At 38.2% G+C, this 22,591-nt stretch overlaps 1 protein-coding gene across 3 annotated transcripts; it reads right to left on the reverse strand.

Annotated features, from left to right (window-relative positions):
- Nucleotides 1-1,515: 1,515 nt before the first annotated feature.
- Nucleotides 1,516-20,277, reverse strand: LOC103704441 (eukaryotic translation initiation factor 5A-2). 3 transcript variants are annotated; one of them, XM_026803574.2, is made up of 11 exons: nt 19,582-20,277; nt 18,574-18,651; nt 12,670-12,895; nt 11,445-12,291; nt 5,791-9,928; nt 5,549-5,676; nt 5,161-5,215; nt 4,050-4,172; nt 3,897-3,953; nt 3,741-3,815; nt 1,516-1,960 (listed from the first exon to the last, which is right to left on the reverse strand). In XM_026803574.2, the coding sequence occupies exons 3-5, from the start codon at nt 12,844-12,846 to the stop codon at nt 7,686-7,688; spliced, it is 3,267 nt and encodes a 1,088-aa protein (XP_026659375.2). In that variant the 5' UTR covers nt 12,847-12,895; nt 18,574-18,651; nt 19,582-20,277; the 3' UTR covers nt 1,516-1,960; nt 3,741-3,815; nt 3,897-3,953; nt 4,050-4,172; nt 5,161-5,215; nt 5,549-5,676; nt 5,791-7,685. The 3 variants fall into 3 exon arrangements, with proteins under 3 accessions (XP_026659375.2, XP_008785935.1, XP_008785934.1); XM_008787713.4 differs by lacking the exons at nt 5,161-5,215; nt 11,445-12,291; nt 12,670-12,895; nt 18,574-18,651; nt 19,582-20,277 and adding an exon at nt 2,902-2,995 and having other exon boundaries at nt 5,791-5,901; XM_008787712.4 differs by lacking the exons at nt 5,161-5,215; nt 11,445-12,291; nt 12,670-12,895; nt 18,574-18,651; nt 19,582-20,277 and having other exon boundaries at nt 5,791-5,901.
- Between the last annotated feature and the right edge of the window lie 2,314 nt (nt 20,278-22,591).

Below are 22,591 nucleotides of genomic sequence, written 5' to 3' on the forward strand. Positions count from 1 at the left end.
TAGATCCAAGAGGCACCGGCGATATGGGTGGCTGCCACCCGTTGCTCCGTAATATTCGAGTCATGGTAGGTAGAGACGTAGCTCCAAGACTTGTTATTTGACTTCCTTGAATGTATTCATACTAGAAGTGTATGAGTCATCCGTTCTAACAAAAAAAAAAATTGAATAATGCATTGTTCCACTATAATAGTCGCTCATCAAAACCATTATTGACCATTAAGTAATTTTTCAAATTTTTAATATCAATATGTTCAGCAAAATAATAGCTGTTATAAACCCAGGCCATTTGTAATTCATTGGTGGAAAGTCTAGATTCAATAATTTTCCAATCCCAAAAAAAAAGGTCCTGAACCTAAACCAAGATTTGAATAAAGACATGATGTCTACATAATAGATCTTACCAAAACCAGCATCGACTCGTATAATAAATGATTGCTATTTATTCAACAATGGATGATTTTATTTTTTTCTAATGACTATTGTAAAAGTCACTATAGTAGCATTATAATGAAAATATATTTGAAAATTACAAAATAATGACATTATTTTTTTAAAACATTCTTTATTCAATAAAATATATAGTTTTTCTGATGGTATTTTTTTTGGAAAATACTATTTTATTTGGTAACAATATAAATATATTTAAAGACCATGATATCCCCCCACAACCCGGATTCCTAAAAATAAAATTCAATAGCTATGTTCGGGGTTCTCCAATTGGAGTTGTCAGTAGGATTCCAGTTCAAGACGAAATGAATGCATTGCAAATTGGGCTGCTCTGCGTCACGCGGTGATTCAATTAGGTGTTAATATTATATAGCTGTAAGGTGATTTGAGACAGCAATTTCATGAAAAGTGGCACAGCCTTGGTATGCCGATATTCATCACACGCCATTGTTTACCCTAGCAAAATGAAAGTTACACATATAATGTGTGAAAACAATCAATCTACATAAAATGTAGCCGGTTTTCTCTGTGCCATTGTGTAACAAAGGATATTGTAGTGGCCAACTGTGAGGATTGTGATTTTGCTGAAGGAACCCAACCACTCTAGCACACCACAAAAAAAAAATAGCGAAACTTTGGATCAGTCTCCATCACCAAGGTAAGAAGTTTTCAATATCTTGCTGAGACCCTCAATGGGGAAGCATATAGCAGTCCTGATGATTGGCTTGGTACCATTATCCATCTAAATGATCTAGAATTATTCTGAAATTATTATCAGCTAGCCATTGTTGCACTTTTTTTGTAACATCATTACATTGAATACAGCTGCAACTTTCACTTCGATCCATGAGGAACTTACAAAACGAAGACAACGACCGTTGCCAAAGAAATACGATGTAAATCAAAGCTCAAGTCATCCAAGCATGCCTTCCATGTTTCTCACTAAAGCAAGTTCCCAAATCTACACTCAGAGAGAGCCACCAAGGATAAGCAAGAAAGCCTCCTACTCTCCACAAGTGGCGAAGCAAAGGGCCTACCTTTGCAAAAACAGTTATAGTACTATTGAAATTATGTCAGGAAGCAACTAAAGACGTATTATACCTTGCAAAATATAAACCAAGCTTCATCATAAGTAAGAACTCCTTGTGTTTACAAGCATTTCCAGGAATGTACTAATATAGAGGCACAAGAAAAAAAACAATAACTAATAAGATGGATATATTAGGGCACTAGGACCTTACGGAAGGAGTTTTAGAGATGGATTGTGCAAGGATCACCAAACATTGCCCGTGGTTCATGTGACAAAAGCCAGATTAAGCCAAGGAAACAGTAACCACTTATATATCTTCAAATCTGAGAAATCTCCATTATACCCCTTTTGATCAACAACATTCTGAGGTGCAGAGACAAGTTACTTGGGGCCAATATCCTTTAGCGCACAAATCTGTTCCTCACCCATGGCAGTCATCACAGTCACGACCAGATCTTTTCCTTCGGCAAACCCATCTTTGATCTATTTTTCAATGGCAAATTGATGTCAGAAGAGAACTTTTAATTTCAGAACAAATATGATTTCTGATGATTTTCATCCCAAAACTGTTAAAACATGTTCAAATAATCAAAACTAGTAAACTATAAAAATTCAAACAAAAATGCAAAACTAGTAAACTATAAAAATTCAAACAAAAATGCAAAACTAGTAAACTATAAAAATGCAAAACTACTACTTTTTGTCTTTCCTAATAAACATATAGGTTCAGGCAACCAGAAACAGCACAGCAAGTGGCATCTGACTAAAGCAGAAAAAGAAAGCTTGTCCAACAAAAGAATCTGAAGATAGAGACTACCAGAGTTTAATGGTTATGGAATGCAGCCAGTTGAAATAGAACATGGAACATCACCCAGATTGTAAATGAAAAACTACAAGCTGAACAATAAAATGACGCTTCAATATAGTGAATTACTTCACTAATCCTGTCATTTGTTTAGCAGTCACATCTGGGTTAGATGATAAGATGAAGTCATGGCTCAAAATTCAGATTGTTTAGAAGTTACAGGGATGAGGCTCAACTCAACATGCTTCATGTATAACAGAGCCAATTTGAGCCCAATTCACATATTCTATATTCCAAAATCCATAATCCGTTATTAACTATATTAATTTATTAGCTAATAAGCAGGGTAGACTCCCAGCAACCAGAGAATGCAAGGAGTCCTGGCCATTGTATAAATACCCAGGGCGGTCCCCACCATATTATAATCACTTCGGGTGAGATCTTGAGGATGCACCACTAAAGATCCACACATATCAAAGTGGAAGGGTATGACACTGAGGCAACAGTCAGGTCATATAATGCAAGCAAGTTAGGTCAGCCTTGTACCAAGTCCTCGAAAAGGGGCATGAACAGAAGAACAGTGTAATTTTCTTTTAACTCAAAAGGGGGGAGTATCAACCTTATGGAGTAGTAAGTATACCCCTGCTAGTACTGCCGCAATGATGCATCATTGAATGACAATTGTGCAGACCAAGTGCATGGACATTTTCTTTCTACAGACAACAAGCATCTTGTCAGCAAATAGCTTAAACAGCTATGAATTTGCATGCACCTCTTCCTTTGCACATAAAAAACAAAGGAGTTCATAAATAGCTCAATAAACCTTCCCGCAATTATGGAGGTGTAGACTGGGGGTGACTAGGTGTTTGAACAATGATCTAATTTATGGCAAATTTGGATGATTCAAGAATTATGAGTTCCACATGATATTATTTTTGAACAAAAAAATTCACAAAACTTATGTGGATTGTAACTCAACATATTTCTTGCATCCTTGGACCTTGCACCCTTGAACTTGTTTACACATGAACAACTGACCATAATTGAAAATTCTAAGATCTTATTCACAAGTTCTATATACTCTGGCCATAAACAACTTGCAAGGGCAAGGCAGCATAGACATCACACATCACCAATGTGGTCCTATCAAATAATAAATAGAAAGTGGAACCCACAACATACATTAAATATACTAATTATTTTACCATCAATACCAGTACCAAAGAATTATTTCCATAATTCAAATATTGAAAAGATTGAAGCTGAAGAATAGTGAAATTTAGATTTCTTTTTATTTTTATGCTGAAATTTGCAACAGTTATGCTTTCATTATATCCTCAAGCTTACTTCCCCAAATTCCCACTCCATATTTCTACAATTGAATGAACTGTTTCATGGATTTTCATGTTTCATAAATAACTGTTCCCATATTTCTAAAATTGAATATGCATGACTGACCTGAGTAAGAAGATTCTCATCAGTTGGGAGTCTAAGATCATCTTTGGTGTTACCATTTTCAGTCAGAAGACTCACCTGCATTTGCAGTCAAGTGTCAAATACATATATGAACCAAGCAACCGACACTAAATAACCAAGAAAGAAATTGAGACTTACAAAACCATCTTCGGATATATCAATCAGCTGATAGTCAGTACGAGCGACATGTGGAACCTGCAAAAGAAAACCAAACATATTATGATGTCCCATTGAAAAAACAAGCATTCACCTAAGATGGTATTAACAGCAAATTGATGCAAAGATACTAACATCGCAATTATGAGACGAGGGCACAATATCCTCAAGCTTTTTTGCAGTGAAGATGTCTATGCCGACAAAGTGGCATTTTGCATGACCATGCTTCCCAGTCTTTGAGGTTGAAACCTCCACAACCTGGAAATACAGTAACAGAATAATCACTTACGACATCACAAAAATCCAAAAAAAGAAAAATATGGCAGCAGATCACAAAAATAATGACTACCCCGCACATAAGTACCTTCAAATAGCCTACAGGCAATGCATAAATTTTGCAAGTCTCCCACACAAAACAATAAACAGGCAAAGCACACGCACATAATCAAAATATAGGATACATAATATTTAATACATAAAGTTAACAGACAGTCACATGCCTCAAGAGAATATACAACTGATATCCTCTCATACTTCAAAGAAATATCAGATAGAGCTGAAGGTAGTATTAATAAGGAAATTAGATAGTTCTTTTTCAAATTTTTCTTCAGTTCATTTCAAAATATAAGAGCTGACCCCAAAGAGCTACGAAAAGGCTAGATTGTTATAGTTATAGTATAGTGACATCCCCATAAACCAGATCCAGCACCACAGCCTCTTGCCCTCCAGATCCAACTTGGCAATCTCTGCATGGACTTCCCTCACAATAAGCATATAAGGCTCCAAAGAAGACAGCGGTATTTGGACAGATATCAAATATCATAGAGACATACATGAGCCCAATCACTTGAGTGTGAACTAAAACATTATTGTGGTCCACTATTTATAAAATCAATTCTCAGACCAAAATTAATTATGTTCTAGCCCATAACCAAGTATGCCTCGTTGGGTTTCTAGTTCTCGATTTTTCCCTTGTTCAGCATAATTTTCAAGGGACAATCATATTCGGACAGAATTATTCTCAAGAACAAAGCTCCAAAATGAACCAAACCAAGTTATAAAGCTCCATGGTTATCAATCCCAATGAACTAAGTTTTGCAAACATCAAATCTGACAGACCAACTAATCCTAAAATTATACACAATATTAAATGCATCTAGCATCACACTATTCTACAGATGCAATTAACTGCTAACCACATGCAAGTTGCTTATCTAGGGGGGGGAAATTATAACAGATATCATACTCATATACAAGTTGTCCTTTTCCTCAAAACATTTGTCCCGCTTCAACACATACACCTATCAACAAAAGAATTAAAGACTAGAAATGTCACTCCAACGTATCATCACTAAAATTAGGAGGAATAGAATCAAAACACCCGATCCAGTCAAGCTGCCTAACTAGAAACCCAAACAAAACATATGCAGCCAGCGAATGCATGAATTTCACTAAATATTCTCAATATCGGATAAAATTCAAGCTAAACCACAAAGTCCACCATAAAAAGAGAGCGCAAAGAAAGGGCGATAAAAAACATCGAATCATCTCAGAAAGCGATTTCGTCTCGAAAAAAGATAGCCGACTCAAAGAAAGCAGAGGACGAAAGAGATCGGATTGAATCGAGAACAAACCTTACACGGCCTCCCTTTGATCACTATGTACCCGTTCTTCCTGATCGTCCCAGCCTGCTGAGGGAACGTCTTCGACGCACCTGCATCTGCCTTCGACTCGAAGTGGTGCTCCTCGTCCGACATGATCCCTGAATCGAAGAGAAGTAAACAAGAAGGACAAGGAAAACAGAGATTAGATCAAGAAGAGATCCAAAGATCGGAGAAGAGGAGAAGAGAGGAGGCACGACAGCGGCGTCGGTTACCTAGTGGCCGTGGAGGGGGGCGATGCGGGAACCGAGGTGATAGGCTCTGAGACGGAGAGTGCCCGGGATTTGGCCGCGACCTAGGGTTTCAATAAAGCAGGCTGGCTCTTAATATCGCCTCGCGTCCGGCGCATATCGACGGTCGGATTTGAGGTACACGTGGATGGCTGATCTTGGGAGGCATATTCTCTGCGTCGCAAGTACGCGGCGCAGCGCCGTGCACGGCGCCAATCACGACCGTTCATTTCTGCCGGCTTGATTATAAAGTGAACGGTCGTGGTTGGCGGCGTGCAAGGCCACCTGGTGCACACCACGTAGGTATGAGTTTTTGGTTATCTGGAATGGGACCCACCGTACTATCTGAATGGAAGCTCACGTGGCAAACGATGAAGTTCGAAATGGGAGTCTGCTGTCTGCTCCGAGTTTTAGGATCGTCGCGCCGGCAAACGGTGGGAATAATGGAGCCCGTGAGATGGCCGTTAAACGGTTGACGAGGGGGACGTGGCGGATGCGGAAGCGGCGGCAGCGACGACGCTGAGGTCAGGGAAGATGAAGTTGGACTTGGAGTGGACGCCGGAGAAGACCGTGTCCTAGAGGTCTGAGGTGAGGCGGGTGGAAGTGGAGGAGGTCGAAGGGGAGCCTCGAAAACGGTGGAGTGTGAGGAGGCGGCGATATCCTCGCACACAGTCTTGAGCACGACGGACACGTCGCGCTCGGTGGTCAACTGCTGGAACACCTGCAGCACGACGAACTTCACCAGGAGCCCGGCGTCGAGTGCCGCCTCCATGAGGTACGCGTCCGCCAGCTTCGCCACCTTGGCCAGCGCCGCGGCCCCACTCCTTGCCATCGCCGCCAGGACCTCCTCCGCCCCGACGAACCGCTGCACCAACCTCAGCATCAGCCCCACATTCATCAAGAAGCGACCATCAAGGCCGCGCCCGCCAATCGCCCTCCTCCTCCTTTCCTTGCCTGTACATTTCCTTTTTCGCCATGTCTTCACACCATCCATGCTACGTCGTCCCATGATCCTTTGGAGGAAAGATTTAGTAGAAGCGATAGAAGATCACTATCAGTAATCAGTATATCATCAGCATACCCAAAGTGTTGTTGCTCTTGGATTTGAGGGTAAAGAGTAAATAATCTACAATTGATTGAGTGAAACCAGCCTTAGCTTGTACGCACACATCCATCATTCCTAATTCCAATTCCCAATGTTAGAGAGAGCTGGGTAGGAGGAGAGCTCCAGATCGGTTCAGGTCGTTTCAAGGAGGGTGGACTGGGGCTCTAGAATAGCAGGGAAATGAGTCCGCGTATGGCAATTGCTTCGAGCTACGAAGGGGATGGAGAGCTCGGGTGCAATGATGAGTTTGATTTGTTTTGGGGTGAGCAGTTTAGAGGTAAGGGCTTTTGGTCCATTGCTTTCATGAATTCTCTTGCTGCTTCGATCAAATTATGACAGTACAAAGATATCCTTCCCGTCCTGGAAGGTGCTTGAATCCATTGCATGGGCATGATGTTATAGGCACAATTTAGATTCGTTAAAAATTTATGACGAAAAGCCTAGATAGCGAACCCCTTCATGCATTCTTCACCAATGAATCCGTTGCAGATATTGATGTGATGCCGTATGAGGTACGGTCTCTCTTTGACATAAATTAATTTATGGTAAACACCAAAGTTTCTACGGCTAACTAAGCTTCAAACGTTATAGTTTGCCCTTTGTTTGACCAAACAATGCAGCATATATCGTAAAATGTACAGAGTTTTTTACTGAAGGCAGTAATAGAGGCCCAAATTAGGACTGAAGAACATGTACACCAGCATTCCATGACTATATTTACCTCTCAATTGACTCTCAAGTAAAATTCCTGTTCCTAATTCTCTCTATGAAATCATTAATGTGAATATGGAACAGTTAGAGGAGAAGAGACATTACCAGGTGGACATCTTGGTCGACGGCACCGCCTTGTTGTCCTTCCCCACCCTATCATATTTCTCCCATCAACTTCCAGATCAGTGTTAATGGGATCCACTGGTGGGGAACTGATCTGAGTGTCTGATAGGGTGACAACAAAACTTCTAGGCTGCCTCCTTCCCTTTGCTTGGGAATGCAGGCCATTCCGACCAGCGTCCCTTCTTGTTAAGCCTGTCTTCCAAGACTTGCCTGATGCTTTCATCAGTCCTCCAATAGTTTGAAGGTCCTCTGCTACTTCATGCCTTGACAGTGATGCAAGGCCTGGTAGAATATCTTTCTGAAAGTCCCTTTTCTGCCGCCGCCTTCTTGCCTGGCCTCTCCGAGGCCTCATCAGAAGCAGCGAAGCGGCACCAGTTTCTCCTTCCTTTCTATTCTCAAACTCTTTTGGCTTACAGCAGCAATTGTCCACCTTAATTTCTTTGAGCTTCAGTGTCATAGCCTCGAAGGAATCCAATCCGTTATCATCTGAAGATTCATATCTACCATCTCCACCACTCCTTGGAACTCCTTTGTCTGCATTGGATGAAACCACCTGTGCAAGCCAAAACAAGGTATTCCATTGACCGGGAGGCAATGGATGACATGTGATTTCCTCTAAATGGCTATATATATCCACTGACATAGCAACAATATTCTCTGCTGCCTCCCTTACAAACTTGTCATGAGAGCATTCTGTTTGTTGCGAACCATCTGTTTTGCTCGGTGGCGTAGATCTGTGATGGGACAATATATTCCCCTCTTCCTGCGAAATTGGTGCTTCCAAATTGTTCTCAGAAGCGACTTTTTCAGAAACTCTTTGTACCGGGAGTGGCAGTGGACCAGCTGCCTCACTTTTAGGTGAGAACTCTGATAGCCTTGGGTCATCCATACAAGTTAGTTCAGCATTTAGATTGATGTGGTCCCTAAAACTCATACTAATGTTTTCAGACCACTTTTCCGTGATTGAACTCCCTATGGAGATTGGTTTCTCAGAACTGCGCTCCTTCATGTCACAGGTCAAGTCAGTGAACCGTATGTCTTTCTCAATGCACATGCTTTCATCAGTCAAAGAGCATTCCTGGCGTGAAACAGCACCCTGCTGAACCTTCTCAAGAATAGGAAAGCCAAGAATTCTTCGACTGCTAAAATCATCAGAAATCTCATTCTTCTGCACACTAATCTCCATGTCCTGCAAAATTGACGTAGAACCCTGAGGATTACAGAGACTTAGACCAGATTCCTTATCTTGTTTCCTATCAGATTTTGGAGCCACAATATGGGAACTGGACATCAGCTGAGAATGACCATGTGTGAAGCCCAACTCCATCTGAGATGCATGTTTTTCCAAGTCAATAGATTCATCACAGGCTGGTTTCTTACTGAGCCAAGAGATTCCTTTCGAGGACTCCTCAAATTTCTGCTCTAGATTACATACCACTACATGCTGTTGGGCGGTAAGATCAGTTTGAATTCCATCTGGAAGTGCTGGGTTCAGATTTACATCTTTTGGTGACTTCACATCTGTGCATTGCAAATCCTTAGAACACTTTTGGGGTCCGTGACCTATGGAGTTTCCATAAGCTGAACCATCGCCAGTATCATTCTGGTTTGGCTTACCAAAAGTGATTGATGGTAGCTGTAAACATGGTGCACATTTAGAATCCAGCCCAAAATCATCAAGTGATCTATTTAGATAAGGGGATGCCTCGCTTCCAACTCTTGGGCGTGAATTTGAATCCCTACTGGTTTGCCATTTTTCACGATCAGTGCCTATGTTCTTAATAGTTACATTGGATATCCTGTTCTGCATACTCAGAGTTGTTGAGCCGTTAAAGCATGGAGGTGCTCGAACTGCAACCGGAATGTGGTTTATGCAGTTCACAGGCTTTGTCCAAGATGAAACCAGGGAAGGTGCAGTAGTGGAGTCCGTCTGAGGAAGAATTGAGAAAGAAGGCATTGAAGGAAATATCTCTGCTGAACTTTTTGAGGTGGCAAGATGAGTACTTCCAGAGGTTTCAATACCATAAGTTGGCCTTTGTCTGAACCATGTATCTGTTTTATTTTGCTGTGGTAAAACAATTCCATGTGAATTCTTAAGCTTCAGGTGTATGGTGTCAGATGACATGAGGAATTTATCATCGGAGAGACTTGGACTGAAAAAAACTGTGCTGCTCCTTCTTTGCCCTGTGAAATTAATTGTCGGAAAAACAAAGATGAAAAAGATAGAAACTCACATATAGAGCACAAAGTATCAACAGAAAAGAAATAAAGATAAGAGTCTACTTATGCGCTACCCTAAGATTTAGACAAAAAAAAAAAAAAGAATAAAAGAGAGAGAGAGGGAACCATATTCACTGAGAAAAACAAAGTGTCTGGCAGAATTGAATGTGAAGCTACAGGTCATTAATCTTCAGAGTGGTTTTCAAAATAACAACGCAACAAATGTGCACAAAGATGAACATCCCACAGCTAAAATTTCCCTACTGGTTGAACCACTGCGGTTCAAAATATATACCCCACTTGATACGAGTCACATTTATATATAAAACCAGTGGATGTAACAACTTACTTTTCTTCTTCAAATCTGCATGTTCATGAACTTCACAAAGCCAAAAAATAAATGTAAAACAATAAGTGGCAATATATTAAGCATTGATCTCGTCATGTATCAAGGCAGTAGTTGGTAACAAACCCCAACCCTCCTTCCATGTGAACCTACAACAAGCAGTTGGCACATACAGTGGTACTGACTGATGCAAACTGTAGTGGAGCATGAAGGGCCAACATGGCCGGATACATGGCAACACAAGGACCAATATGGTCGGATACATGGCAACACTAGGACCAATATGGTCAGATACATAGCAACACCATTTAGCATGGTGATACTAAGACATAACTGAAAAGGGTCCTCATTCACTCTTTAGAAACTACTTCTACAATCATTCTATCAAAAAATTTAGTAGATTCAAATACAAAAAGAAGACATTCTGAAATAGGGATCGACCAGAGACTCAAAGAACCAAGACATGGTTCTAATAAACTTTATCATTTAGGTTTACGTTAAAGTGGTAGTTTCATTTTTTTTTTATGTTCCATCAATAAACCAATCAATATTATACCTACCTAAAGAAAAAAAAAAGACTAAGAAAACTCAGCTAATATACTGATATCGTACTCACTTATCTCTTGGGATATACTGGTTTATATCTCCAGGATAATAACGGCTGAAATTATGTACATACAATGTTAGTGAGTGTGCAATATCAGTGCGGACTGTTATCTCGACGGAGATCTCAGTTGAGATGAAAAATTTTGGTTGATGCAAGTGAAATGAATGCACTCTGTACCCTTTGCAACATTGATTACAGAAAACAGATCAATCATGCCATGCTCTACATTTGTAAATCATTGAATCACCCTTTAGGGTCTAAGAGAATTCAGATGATAATATATATATATATATATATATATATAGCCAAAAATAAGAGAATTGTCACTTCTGATGAAATGCATTTATCCAGGACATGTTTAGAAAGGGAACTACAAAAGTGATAATGATCTGGACCAAGGTACGCTGAACCGGTTCGGCAGACCATGATCTGGACCATTTCAAGATTAACATCAATGGAAAAAATAAATAAACTAAAGGCATTATTTTGACACCTAACTTCCCCAAAACAGGTCAGCAAGATCTCACCACTTTCACTATTGAAGAATGGCCATTCCTGTCTTATTTCCTCTTTATCTGCAAGCAAGAAGTTTGAACTAGACCCTTCATCACCATGCCTGTCTTTAGAGAAAGCACCATGTAGGCCTAGGACATTTGTGTTGAATCTTGTTGACAACTGATGACCTTGATTCTTTTCACTGTTAGTTCTCAGGCCAAGAAAATGAGTGGAAGTTGAATTTGCTTCTCCTCCTTCAAACCATATATCTTTTATAGGTTTATGCAAATCAGCCAAGCTGTGAGCTGACAAACTATTTTGTGTCCATGAATCTGGTACCATGTTGTCCTTTTTGCAATTAAGACCCTCGCTAGTGCCTAAAGTAAGCTTTAGATCATTCTCAGGATCAGAGCCGAAAGTTCTTCCAGGCGGAACTGTAACTCTAGATGATGAATCAGCAAAACTTTTCTTTCCTGATCTTTCAGAATCTTCACCATCAATATATACATCTGCTGGAAGTTGTAGGTTCAACATTCTCCTAGGAAATTTCTGAAGCTTAGAGTCGAGCAATTCACCATCTTTGATAGAGACTCCATTTTTTATTGAAATAGGACCAGATTGCAGATTACTCTCCTTCAGAAAGCTTAAGGAGGACCTTATGCCATCAGTGCTTGCAAAAGGTGCTCTGTCATAACTGGTGTTCGCTACAGGCAGGTGAGACATCTGCCATATCTTTTTGGTGCCTTCACATGGCATTTGAGATGAAAAAGAATTTGATTGAGATGTAACAGATGGTACAGAGTTTCTGTACAACCCATCCTTTTGATGCTCATCCATCAGGTCCCTCTGTATTCTATAAAGACGGTGCAGTTCATAGACCTAGATTACAGAACAAGACTGCAATTTCAGTGACGGCAAACTTATTGAACAACTAATTCATATATTATGAAGAAAAGAAGAAGAGAAACCGAGATTTATGCTTTCTGAATTTTGTTTTCTTTTAGAAAAAGAGCCTATGATGCTTCATGAAGTGCACAGGAACTTAAAACGAGTAGGAACTTTCAAACTCAGTCATATCATGGTTCAATTGGGTTCAAAACCATTAAGCTTTAACTAAGATGCGACAATCAAGTCATGCTGCTCAGTCAACAGGGATGACCGGAAAGATAGAAGCTAACAAAATGGAGCATGTTTTTCCACATCAGTAACAAAATCATGGTCTTAAACAATTTAAATTGGAAGTGTGAATATGCTTACCTGCTTCCTAAATATGGCTTCATGTTCGAGCATCGTCTGCTTTAGCATTTGTTTATCATATTCTGAATATTCATTCACTGGCCTCAACATGAAACCACTGTAGAGATGTCCACTCAACATATTATCTTCGTAGCACCAAGACCAACTACTGCTTACATTCTCATTAAGATCGCTCATGGGATGATATCCTGAAGGTAGCTTTTGTACTGTACTTTTGTTCCCATTCCTGCAAAAATTATGAAAAAGGAGTCAGCAAAACCTCTTAAGAACATTATTCCAAAGAACTTCAACATAAAATTCTGACATAGGTTGAGAGGATAAAATGTACAATCTTGAGGTCTTGGAATACATGTGGGCAACTCTTAGAAAAAACAGAAATGTCTATTAATGAACAAAAACATTCTGCAATTAAAAAGAGGAAATTTCCAGTTCAAGACAGAAACCACAGGAATTCCTACTAACAACAACACTAACATATTCTTTTCTTAATTCATAGTTTACTTTGCAAGAAACATGATATAAGAAACTCAGCAAACAAATATGTATTTCTCAGAGATGATGCTTGCTCATTTTTCAGCATTCATCACCCAGGACTGTAACTAGTTTAGAGTCCACGGATACATATGCATGCATCTGTAAATACATATCGCGCGATAGGTACCCTAGTACATTTTCAAGTGTCCCAGTTATTTCCTGAATAATGTAAAAGAAGACCTGATGGAGGTTGTATTAAAGAAAAAAAATAAAAAGATGGGAGTTTTGCTATGTGGAGAAATGAAAACAAGAAGCTATAGGAGGCACCATAATGGTGAAATGAGAACATGGAGATACTTGCAACCCTGGTCACAATAAACATATTCGAAAAAAGATCACAGGAAACAGATAAAAAATCAAGAAATTGTTACATAGGCTTCTTTCTTTTTTGGCCATGTATGCCCCATCCACATCCAAAGGTAATTATCTCTTCATATGCTACTAATTGAGTGACATGAATTCTTTAAAACCATTAATTAAGCATAATGTTATGAACCGATGGATGTATGGATGGATAGACAGACATGTACATAGAGATGGGATAATTACAGTGATTATTTTTCTTGTTTCTACTTAATGTTGAAAAGTTTTATTTAGAAACTTGAAATCCTAGGCCTCCCCCTTTAAGACCTATCCGAGAGACAAATTTGCTCAAATTAATGTCGCATGCAAGCATATATATATGTATTGATCATAAACAATATGATAATTATCAAAAAGTAGGAGTTAAACATTATCCTATGTAAAAGATGAAATAAGTAATCAATGAGAAGGCAACAGACACTGGAGACTTTTATAATACCATGATGCATATTGCCATGTCCATAAATAAGTCACTACAGTTACCAGAATTAATATTATCAACTATCTCAACATTCTTGAGCAACGGGCCTAGCTTAAATTATATAAAGATATTATGGTCAAGGGGGAAATGATAAACTTAGAAAATGACTAAAAGCTGGCTAACTTAAAACTTTCAATGCTGCCTGATGGACCATTGACTTATGAATGACATATCTTTATGTTGATCAGTAAACCGACTAGTTCATAAAATGACCTGGCAAAATCATGACCAAACTATGTACATATTCCGACCTACCATCATAGCATATAAAATAAAATTTGTGAATGCATATCTTGATTGGTAGTGCATATGGTCCCTGCCATCATGTTAAGAAATGGTGGATTCAACCTGATCTTTTTAAACTAAGTAGAACAATTTAGCACTTCAGATAAGTGGGCTTCTTCATTCAAGATATTTTGAAACGCCAAGGTGTACGAAGGTGTTGAATTATAAAATTCCTATTAATGAAAGGAGACTGTTAGCACTTGTTCAATACTTAGCTGGTATAGCAAAAAAAAAAAACAGCCCATAACTTGTTGGTATTCAGAATTTTCTTCCCCAAAGTGCAGTAGTTTAGTGTTAAAGAAAAAGCAGTAAAATATTAAGAGATTTGATTTTCAAAAGCAATCATAGTTCTTGCTCCATGACTACAGCTCAATCCTGCTGAAATATTAAGGAACGATCATGTTTCTCCAGCTTTCCTCAGTCTCCCGCATTGCACCATCAACTACCGATGATGCAAGCAGATATTTTTAGTAATTGTGGATTATTCTAATTCAAACTTATGTATAAAATTGAATATTTGATCTACAACTATGTCTTGATTTTGGTAACACTTGTTTCTAGAAGTTCTGGAAGGATCCTGAACAGGTTTTTTGTTAAAATTTTCTTTCCAAATTCTTATGCTTTTGAGGTTATCTTCACATTATTATGCACGTCTATTGTAACCCAACAATGAAAATCTTTTTGAAGTTTTACACTTCCTTATTTACAATATATTTAAATGACTTTATTCTGGAAAGCTTATCGAGCTGACAGCCATTTTATTGGGATCGGAATATAACAGTTTTAATTTGTTATTTTCATTTATTTTATACATTTAAGATTTGCTTGGCCAATGAGCTAGATTTTGTTTAAATATTCCTTCATAAAACTTGGATAAAAAAGAAACTTGTAAGTTGTAAACTTGTTGGTGATAATTAAATTAAAACATCTATATAGAGAAAACAGAAAACCCATAGGTTTTTTTTTTATGTCAATGCATTGTTAATGGCATAACTCCGTCATGACATTGCTCAAAATCTTGGTAAGATGCACAGTCAACAAAAGGGATGACATATTGGGGTTACTCGCTTATGCAATATATATATATATATATATATGAGAAGGTGAAGGGAAAATTTTGTGAATATTGATTTTTTTTCCTCATGTTTTGCACACTATGCTGGGGAGAGGAAGCCTTTGCCTCTGCTGCACCTGAAGTGAGGAAGAGAGCCAGATAGTAGCAACAAACGAACAAGTGTTCATACAACAAAGCTTTTACAAGGATGGCCCATGAGACCGGTGAATCCTCCTAATCTATCCAAACAAATAGATATGGAACCTATGTCATAAGTGTGCACCATTATTTTAAAGAAAATCCAGTTTCAGGTCAAAAGCCACCATATATGCTATGAAATTGTATCACCATTCAAATTAATAAGACAAAAGAAGGCATACAAGTAGAAAACAAGGGTACCTTCGGATCCACCTCCTACTAATGCCAGACTTCATCCACTCTTCTATAACTGCTGGCGAATCATGTGTGCCCTACTCTCTATTGAGATTTCACATATTTATAAGGAAGCCAATAGTGCTGCAAACTAGATGGTGAGCTATGTGGCTGATCACACTAAGACTACACTTTGAGATTCTTCAACACTTCTTCTGCCTCAATTTTTGAATATTTTGTTTTTTGATTTCCACAGATGTATTTTTACTCATATGATTTAATTTATCCGACTTACCAAAAAAAACAAGGGTGCCTTCAAAACAATTTTATGGTGGCTGAGGGTAAAAAAACTCGAGAGAATAAATAAGGAAACTTAGAAGAATAGGCAGAACCTACCACAGAGATCACTTTTGCAGCATAGAAAATACTATTGGTTTTCACTCAGTCAACCCATCAGTTCCACATGACGAACATGGTGATGGCATAGCACATCATGATTCAACCACCCTCTTGTGAACAATTTTCGAATTACTGTGAAACACCTTCCAAATCCCTGTGAATTCTGCCACTCCCCATGTGCCATGCCAGCATGAGGAATTGACCAAGAGATCCTGTAGCATCCACTCTTTTGACAAAAAGGTACCTCCTTCACACCAAGAATATAAACTTCTATCAAGGTTCAAAATATTGAGGTACAGGGGTGTATCCTTGGAGGTGGGCACAATAGGCACCAATTGAGGATCATGCCAACATAGGGGATCAATGGATGCATATGGATACGAACGCTGCACCCTTATTATGGTCTTTTTTATGTTATTTTTGTATCTACACAATTTTGGATGTAGGTTTAGGGTTTCAATCCAAAAACCTAAAAATCATTTATTTTGATCCTTAGTTCATGCTTTAACACAGAATGATCAAACAACATTCTGTCCATATCTGACAAAATATCCCTATGTTTTTTTTTCAATTAAACACAAAATTCCACTTTGACTTTCAAGGGGAAAAAATGAGGAGAGAGAAGATTTACCTAGCTAGAATAATTTACCAGTCCCAAAAGTCGAAAACAAAGCTTCAATCCTGCAAGCCAATCTTTCCAGGCAATCTTCCATTCTCCCTCATTTTGTTCACTCCATGAAATGGTGGTGAATGACTTAAAAAGGGGTTATTTTAGTTATCCTGAGTGGTAGCGTTCAACTTGGGGCAAACCGATCTTGATCCCTCTCCAACTACTCAATCCGGGTTTAGTTTGAGCAGCTCAGGGGTGCTTTGACAGTACTTGCCCGAACATATGCCTCTTTGTACTGTCAAAGGATATCTTTTTATGTACCCTACCGACTGGTAATTCAAATCTTTACATCTACTAGCAACTTGTTGGCATATGTTTATTTTAGAAGAAGTTACGTTTCTTTTATTTCAAATTATTCACCACATCACATATGGCAACATGCTTCAATCTGTTAAACTCGCGTTTCCGAGGTTCTCAATTAAATCCTGAGTTATGTTTACAGTCAAAAACAAGTAGGCAAAGTAAAAACAAGTAAGGATGAAAGTTCCTGAGTGCTTTCTCCTCCTATCAAGAAAGGAAGCATACATGATCAAATACAATGTCCTATTTCAGAAATTTTCCCCCATGATGACTTCCCAATTTAGCAGTTCTGCAATGGCATAAACCTAATGCAAAACTAAAGGATTTCAAGCATTTCATCTTTCAGTAACAAGAAAATGCCTCTCAAGGGCAATACATGTATCATAATTTAACTAAAAACGCCTTACTCGATCTGCTGTCAATCCCTCATACCAATATTCTCTCACTAAAACATCATAATTCTATGTACTAAAAAAAAACTCAAGGAAATAAGGAAAATCAATCTTTGCACCACTATTAAAGCTAAAATACAGCATTAAACCTCATCCTAAAAAGGTAATTCAGTAAGAGTAGGGTTTTTTTCCTTTTCATTTTCATTATCAACTAGGATTTCTACATGGTTCACGAATTCTCAATGCATTAATAGTTCCATACATTTCTAATCTAGCAACCATGAGTTTCTGTTAACTTGAATCTTAGTAAGTAAAAAGTGAAAACAGTGGCATAATATGCAGGCCAGAGCATTATATTGTCTAGTTCACCACTTCATACACCCCATGCCCAAGCCTAAAACCAACATACAGATCAAACCTGCCCAGAAACATACACAAATTTACATGATCAGCCTCATCTAGATTTCTATAGTAAAAGAAAAAAAATGAAAAGTTAAAATTGCAAAATCCCAACCACAAAAGTTTATAGTTAATTGTCATTGTTAGCACCCATTTAAAGCATCTAATCCAGATTCTTATACAAAAAGTTTTACTTGGATCCAAAATTCGTCATCTTGGTACCAGACCCCGTACCGGTGCCACACTAGCACTGTGTCGGTACGGTATGGTACGGAATTTGTTTGGCGTACAGAGTGTTGGTACGCTATCCGTACCGAATACTGGTACCGAACTAGTACAGTATGGTATGCTCTATACCGCTCGATTCGGGCCAGTATGGTATACCATGCTTAGATCAAATGTTTACCATGACTCTAAATAAAACCTCTTGGACGTTTCACAGGTAGATACAAAGCAACGTTGCAGCTACAAAACTTAGAAATCTTCTACTAGCAAGGGAGCAGCAGAAAAGCTCCTATCAGGCAAGCTACTAAATAGTAAAAGGGAACAAACTCGAAAGTAAAAAGGGGAAAGAAAAAACAATGTACTTCAAATATCACTTGAAATTGTATCACATTATTTACTTCAGGAAAAATAAATAAATATTAAAGATTACCGAATCAAGAAGGAAACAGCCACTTGCAAAACTTTCCATCAAATCCTTCATGCTCACATGCCGGCATCATTCAGCAAACTAGTAGCAAATCAAAAAAAAGCAGGTCAGCTCAAGGGAAGCTCACTTTCTAGAAATACATCCAATCCAGAAGATTCACAAGTCAGCCGTATGACATCCAATGTCACAATCAAGCTCCACCAAGCAGTGTCATGCAAATCAATTACATCAAGCAAATGATATCAAAGTTCTCTATCAAAACCAAAAATCCAGATTGTACACCAAGGTGAAACCTAAAAAATGCGATACATTAGTAAGTAAATAATTAGAAGCAAGAAGGTGATAAGCAGTATCCCTGCATTCAAACAGATAACGTTTCTATAATACCATTAATATGAGAGAGAAGTTACATGTAAAGCAATGTGCTACAAACTTCATCACCATGTATCCCTATTATACAACAGCAACAGCACAACCCCGAAATAGAACAACATAAATTATAAACAACCAAAATTTACAACAAAATCTTGCATGCATCACAGTTTCAACCGCAATTAAAAGCTACTTAGATTCCGCAACCAGGAATTCAAAAATAAAATAAAATAAAATCTCGAAAAAGTAGAGAAAGGATCTTGATTTCAAGTCGGAACGATCATCATATAAATGCAATCTCTAATCTATGAATGGAACCTTCATCCAGACCATCAGATGAAAGAATCATCAGCTTAAGAGCTAAGGGAAAAAGGATAAAAGAAAGGAGAACTTTGAACTCAAATCACTAAAATCATCAGATATAGAAATTTAGCAAGCCGCAAATTCGGATAATTTAACAATCGAAAAGCCATATCTTATATCAATATTTTAAACAAGAAGAAAAAGAGCTCACAGAAGCCATGAAATCCGAAATCCACGAGTACAAAGCATACCAAGAGACTAATCACCAAAAGATCAAAAGATCTCACCAACCTCATCCCAAACGAGAGAATAACGCATCAAAGAACGCGAATTTACCTCAACCCACGTCATCGCCTCTCGTCATCCATCTCTGCATCTCCTTTGCAGCGGATTCAGCATCAGAGCCTGGAAAATCCAAAACCCGAACGGCCGCCCCACTCCTTCATCCAAAGTTCCCAACTTGGAGCCAAGAGAAAAGAATCCAAGCGAAGAGAAAGCGAAAGCAGTGAGAAAAAACAGAACTCGAGAGAAAACAAGAACAAAAGGCGCTCAAAGGGCACTAATGGGGGAGGATTGCGCCCATCTCCACGGCCATTGCAAGGACATGCAGCTGTCGATCGACACCAGATTGGTAGATTTCGATCAGCCGGGCCACACACACACACACACACACACACAGAGAGAGAGAGAGAGAGAGAGAGAGAGAGAGAGATCCGCGATAAGAAAATCTCTCACAAGAACAAACGATCCTCGAAGAACGGCGACAGAAGATTTGTCAACATCTGGTCCTTTTATTCTCTGCCTTTTTCCCCCCACCCCTTTGATTTCTCCTCTCCTTTCTTTCAGTAATCAGTATGCACGTACCCTTTATTCTTGGTTTTTTTTGAGAGGAATGATGATAAAAATGGGATTTTTATTGCCCTGAAAACCCTCCAAATCCACAACACCATCCATCTTTCCTTATTTTTTTCATTATCAAATTATCAAGTCATGCAATACAGTATGCTCATAAAAATAATAGATCAAATTCCTTTGCACTCAACTTTTTATTGAGAAAATTATTTTTAGTGGGGTGTTTGATTCTAATTATCATTGTTTGCCCTTGTAACTGACTAAAGTAGTGGGATGATGTGGGGGCCACTAGGGGTTGGGATTTATGGGGTTGGTCAGAGAAAAATTGGGTGGGAGTGGTAATGCCATCATAGTTGTACAATATTACCATAATAAGTAGCGGCAAGGCCCATGTGCTTTCTCCACAAATAGATCACTTTTGCAAGAAAGATTTGAAAAGAAATATCAGGCAAGGTAGCGATCAGATATGGATCCAATAGATATTATCCATATCCATTTTATATTTATCTAAGAGTGCGGGGAAGAGTAGAATTAAATTAGACAGATATGATCGGATATAAAGTAACAAAAATTATTTTTTTATTATTTAAAAAAAATATGAAGAAATATATATATATATGGATTGGATTCATATCTACTTCGGATTTATGTCAGATAGAATCCACCCGCTCAAATTAAATTGGGTCAGGTGGAGCGGAGTAAACCGCCATCCAACCATCCATACCCACTATTACTGGTTTCAAATGAAAGGTTAGGGTTGTTTGGAAAGTAGAGATGTTTCCTTAATGAAATAAAGAAGTGTCTATGGGAATTCTTAGACCATATGTAAATTCTTATAGCCATTGTTGGGCTTCTTGCATGCTAGGTAGTGGTGACAAGATATGATTTAAAGAGGATGCAACAATTGCAAGGTCCTTTTGGTTGATAGACATCAGCTCCATATCATAGCAAAGTTGAGCGTATTAAATGAAGAATGATAGGACTACTTCCATTCTAAATCAGCCTAATCAAACCACAAGCTTTGTGACCAATGGAGGAGATATTTTACCTATGGTAGCGAGAAAGTAATGGAGCTCATTTGATTTATTTTTCAATTAAGGACTTTAGGTGCATGTACATGGCATGCTATTAATTAAAGTAATGGTACATTCTTGTAAAGGGGGTGAATTTTCGCAATCAATCTTTGAACTAAATTAGTTAGGCTTGAGAGCATGGAATGGTCCGCTGCTCAACTTTGGTCATGTAGAAGGCATGAAACTTTCAAATCACTCAGGGGTTGTAGATGGTTGAAATTTGGAAGTGGTGGGTAAATAAGTCCATGCCTCTATAGCAATCTCGAATGTGTATTGTAAGTTTTTGGAGCAAGTGATTGGCCAAATTTTTATACATGGGTATTTTTATTTTTTGTTGGTGAGCTAGATAGGCCTTGATCCCACTTGGACATGACTTGATTTCTAAACCAATTGGAATCAATTGAATGGAACCTTGGTTTGTTTTCAATACAAGCCAAACATCCCATATCTAGGCTATGAACTATGATGTTTCATATTACTTTGAAGTTGTTGGCATTAATTTAATTTGCACAAGAAATATCAATGAATTATAATCCTATTGAAAACAAGAGAGTATTTTTTTTTTGTTGGTTGGCCTACCAATTTTACTGTTTGCGGTGGACATTGCGCAACTTAGATTGCAAGATTCAAACGGGTTAACCCAATGCATGACCATTGATGGAATGAAATATTGGCTTAAGTGTTTATCTAAGGGTTTGCCTTAGCTATTATTATTATTATGATATTAAATGTATATCTAGAATAGATTATGAACAACTTAGTGAAGATATAAATTCTTGTCAAAAGCAATAGTGTAAGAATATAGCAAATTTGGAAAGTTAGAAAAGGGTCAGATTCTTATGGGTGGATCACTTTATAAATGGCTATGAATGTGCTTTTATGATTAGATAGATTCATGCGAGAAGTTTAGAGTTAGGTTAATTTGTATCAACGACATGTCTCCAATGTGTATGTTGCTTCGAAAAATATGATACATATTGTGTTGCATCTTTTTTTATATTGTGTTGCATCTTTTTTGATCCTTAGAATTCAAAATTTCCAACGAATAATCTGTAAGCTTGCTCATATAAAATTGAAAGAGTTGACACATAGTTTTAATTGATGATCTATTGATGTATTTCTCCTTCACGGTTTGAAAACATCTTCTCAACTTACTTTGAAGTTTCCAAGGCACTAACATACCATAGAGAAAACAAATTAGCATATTCTTCAACCAATGTTGAAGTAGTCCCATCATCACAGGAGTTGCAACTTGCAAGAGTTCCTAAATAGTCTTCTTGTTTCAATTTAAATTCAATTAAGTGAATTGCACATCTCTTTAAATTGGGAGCAGTTTGAAAAGGCAATAGGTTAGATCAAATGGTTGTTGTACACAAAAGCCACCCTCCACACATAGCAACCACTTGATTGAAGGCTAGAAT

Source organism: Phoenix dactylifera, unplaced genomic scaffold (assembly GCF_009389715.1).
Source record: "Phoenix dactylifera cultivar Barhee BC4 unplaced genomic scaffold, palm_55x_up_171113_PBpolish2nd_filt_p 000007F, whole genome shotgun sequence".
NCBI classification, from domain to species: domain Eukaryota; kingdom Viridiplantae; phylum Streptophyta; class Magnoliopsida; order Arecales; family Arecaceae; genus Phoenix; species Phoenix dactylifera.

Bases quoted from the DNA above. Each gene is read 5' to 3' on its own strand.
- LOC103704441 (XM_026803574.2), bottom strand. From the start codon at position 12,846: ATGAGCGATCTTAATGAGAATGTAAGCAGTAGTTGGTCTTGGTGCTAC. The intron at 12,292-12,669 runs GTAAGCATATTC...TCTGTAATCTAG, and splicing joins AAGCCATATTTAGGAAGCAG to GTCTATGAACTGCACCGTCT. The intron at 9,929-11,444 runs GTGAGATCTTGC...TTAATTTCACAG, and splicing joins ATTCTTCAATAGTGAAAGTG to GGCAAAGAAGGAGCAGCACA.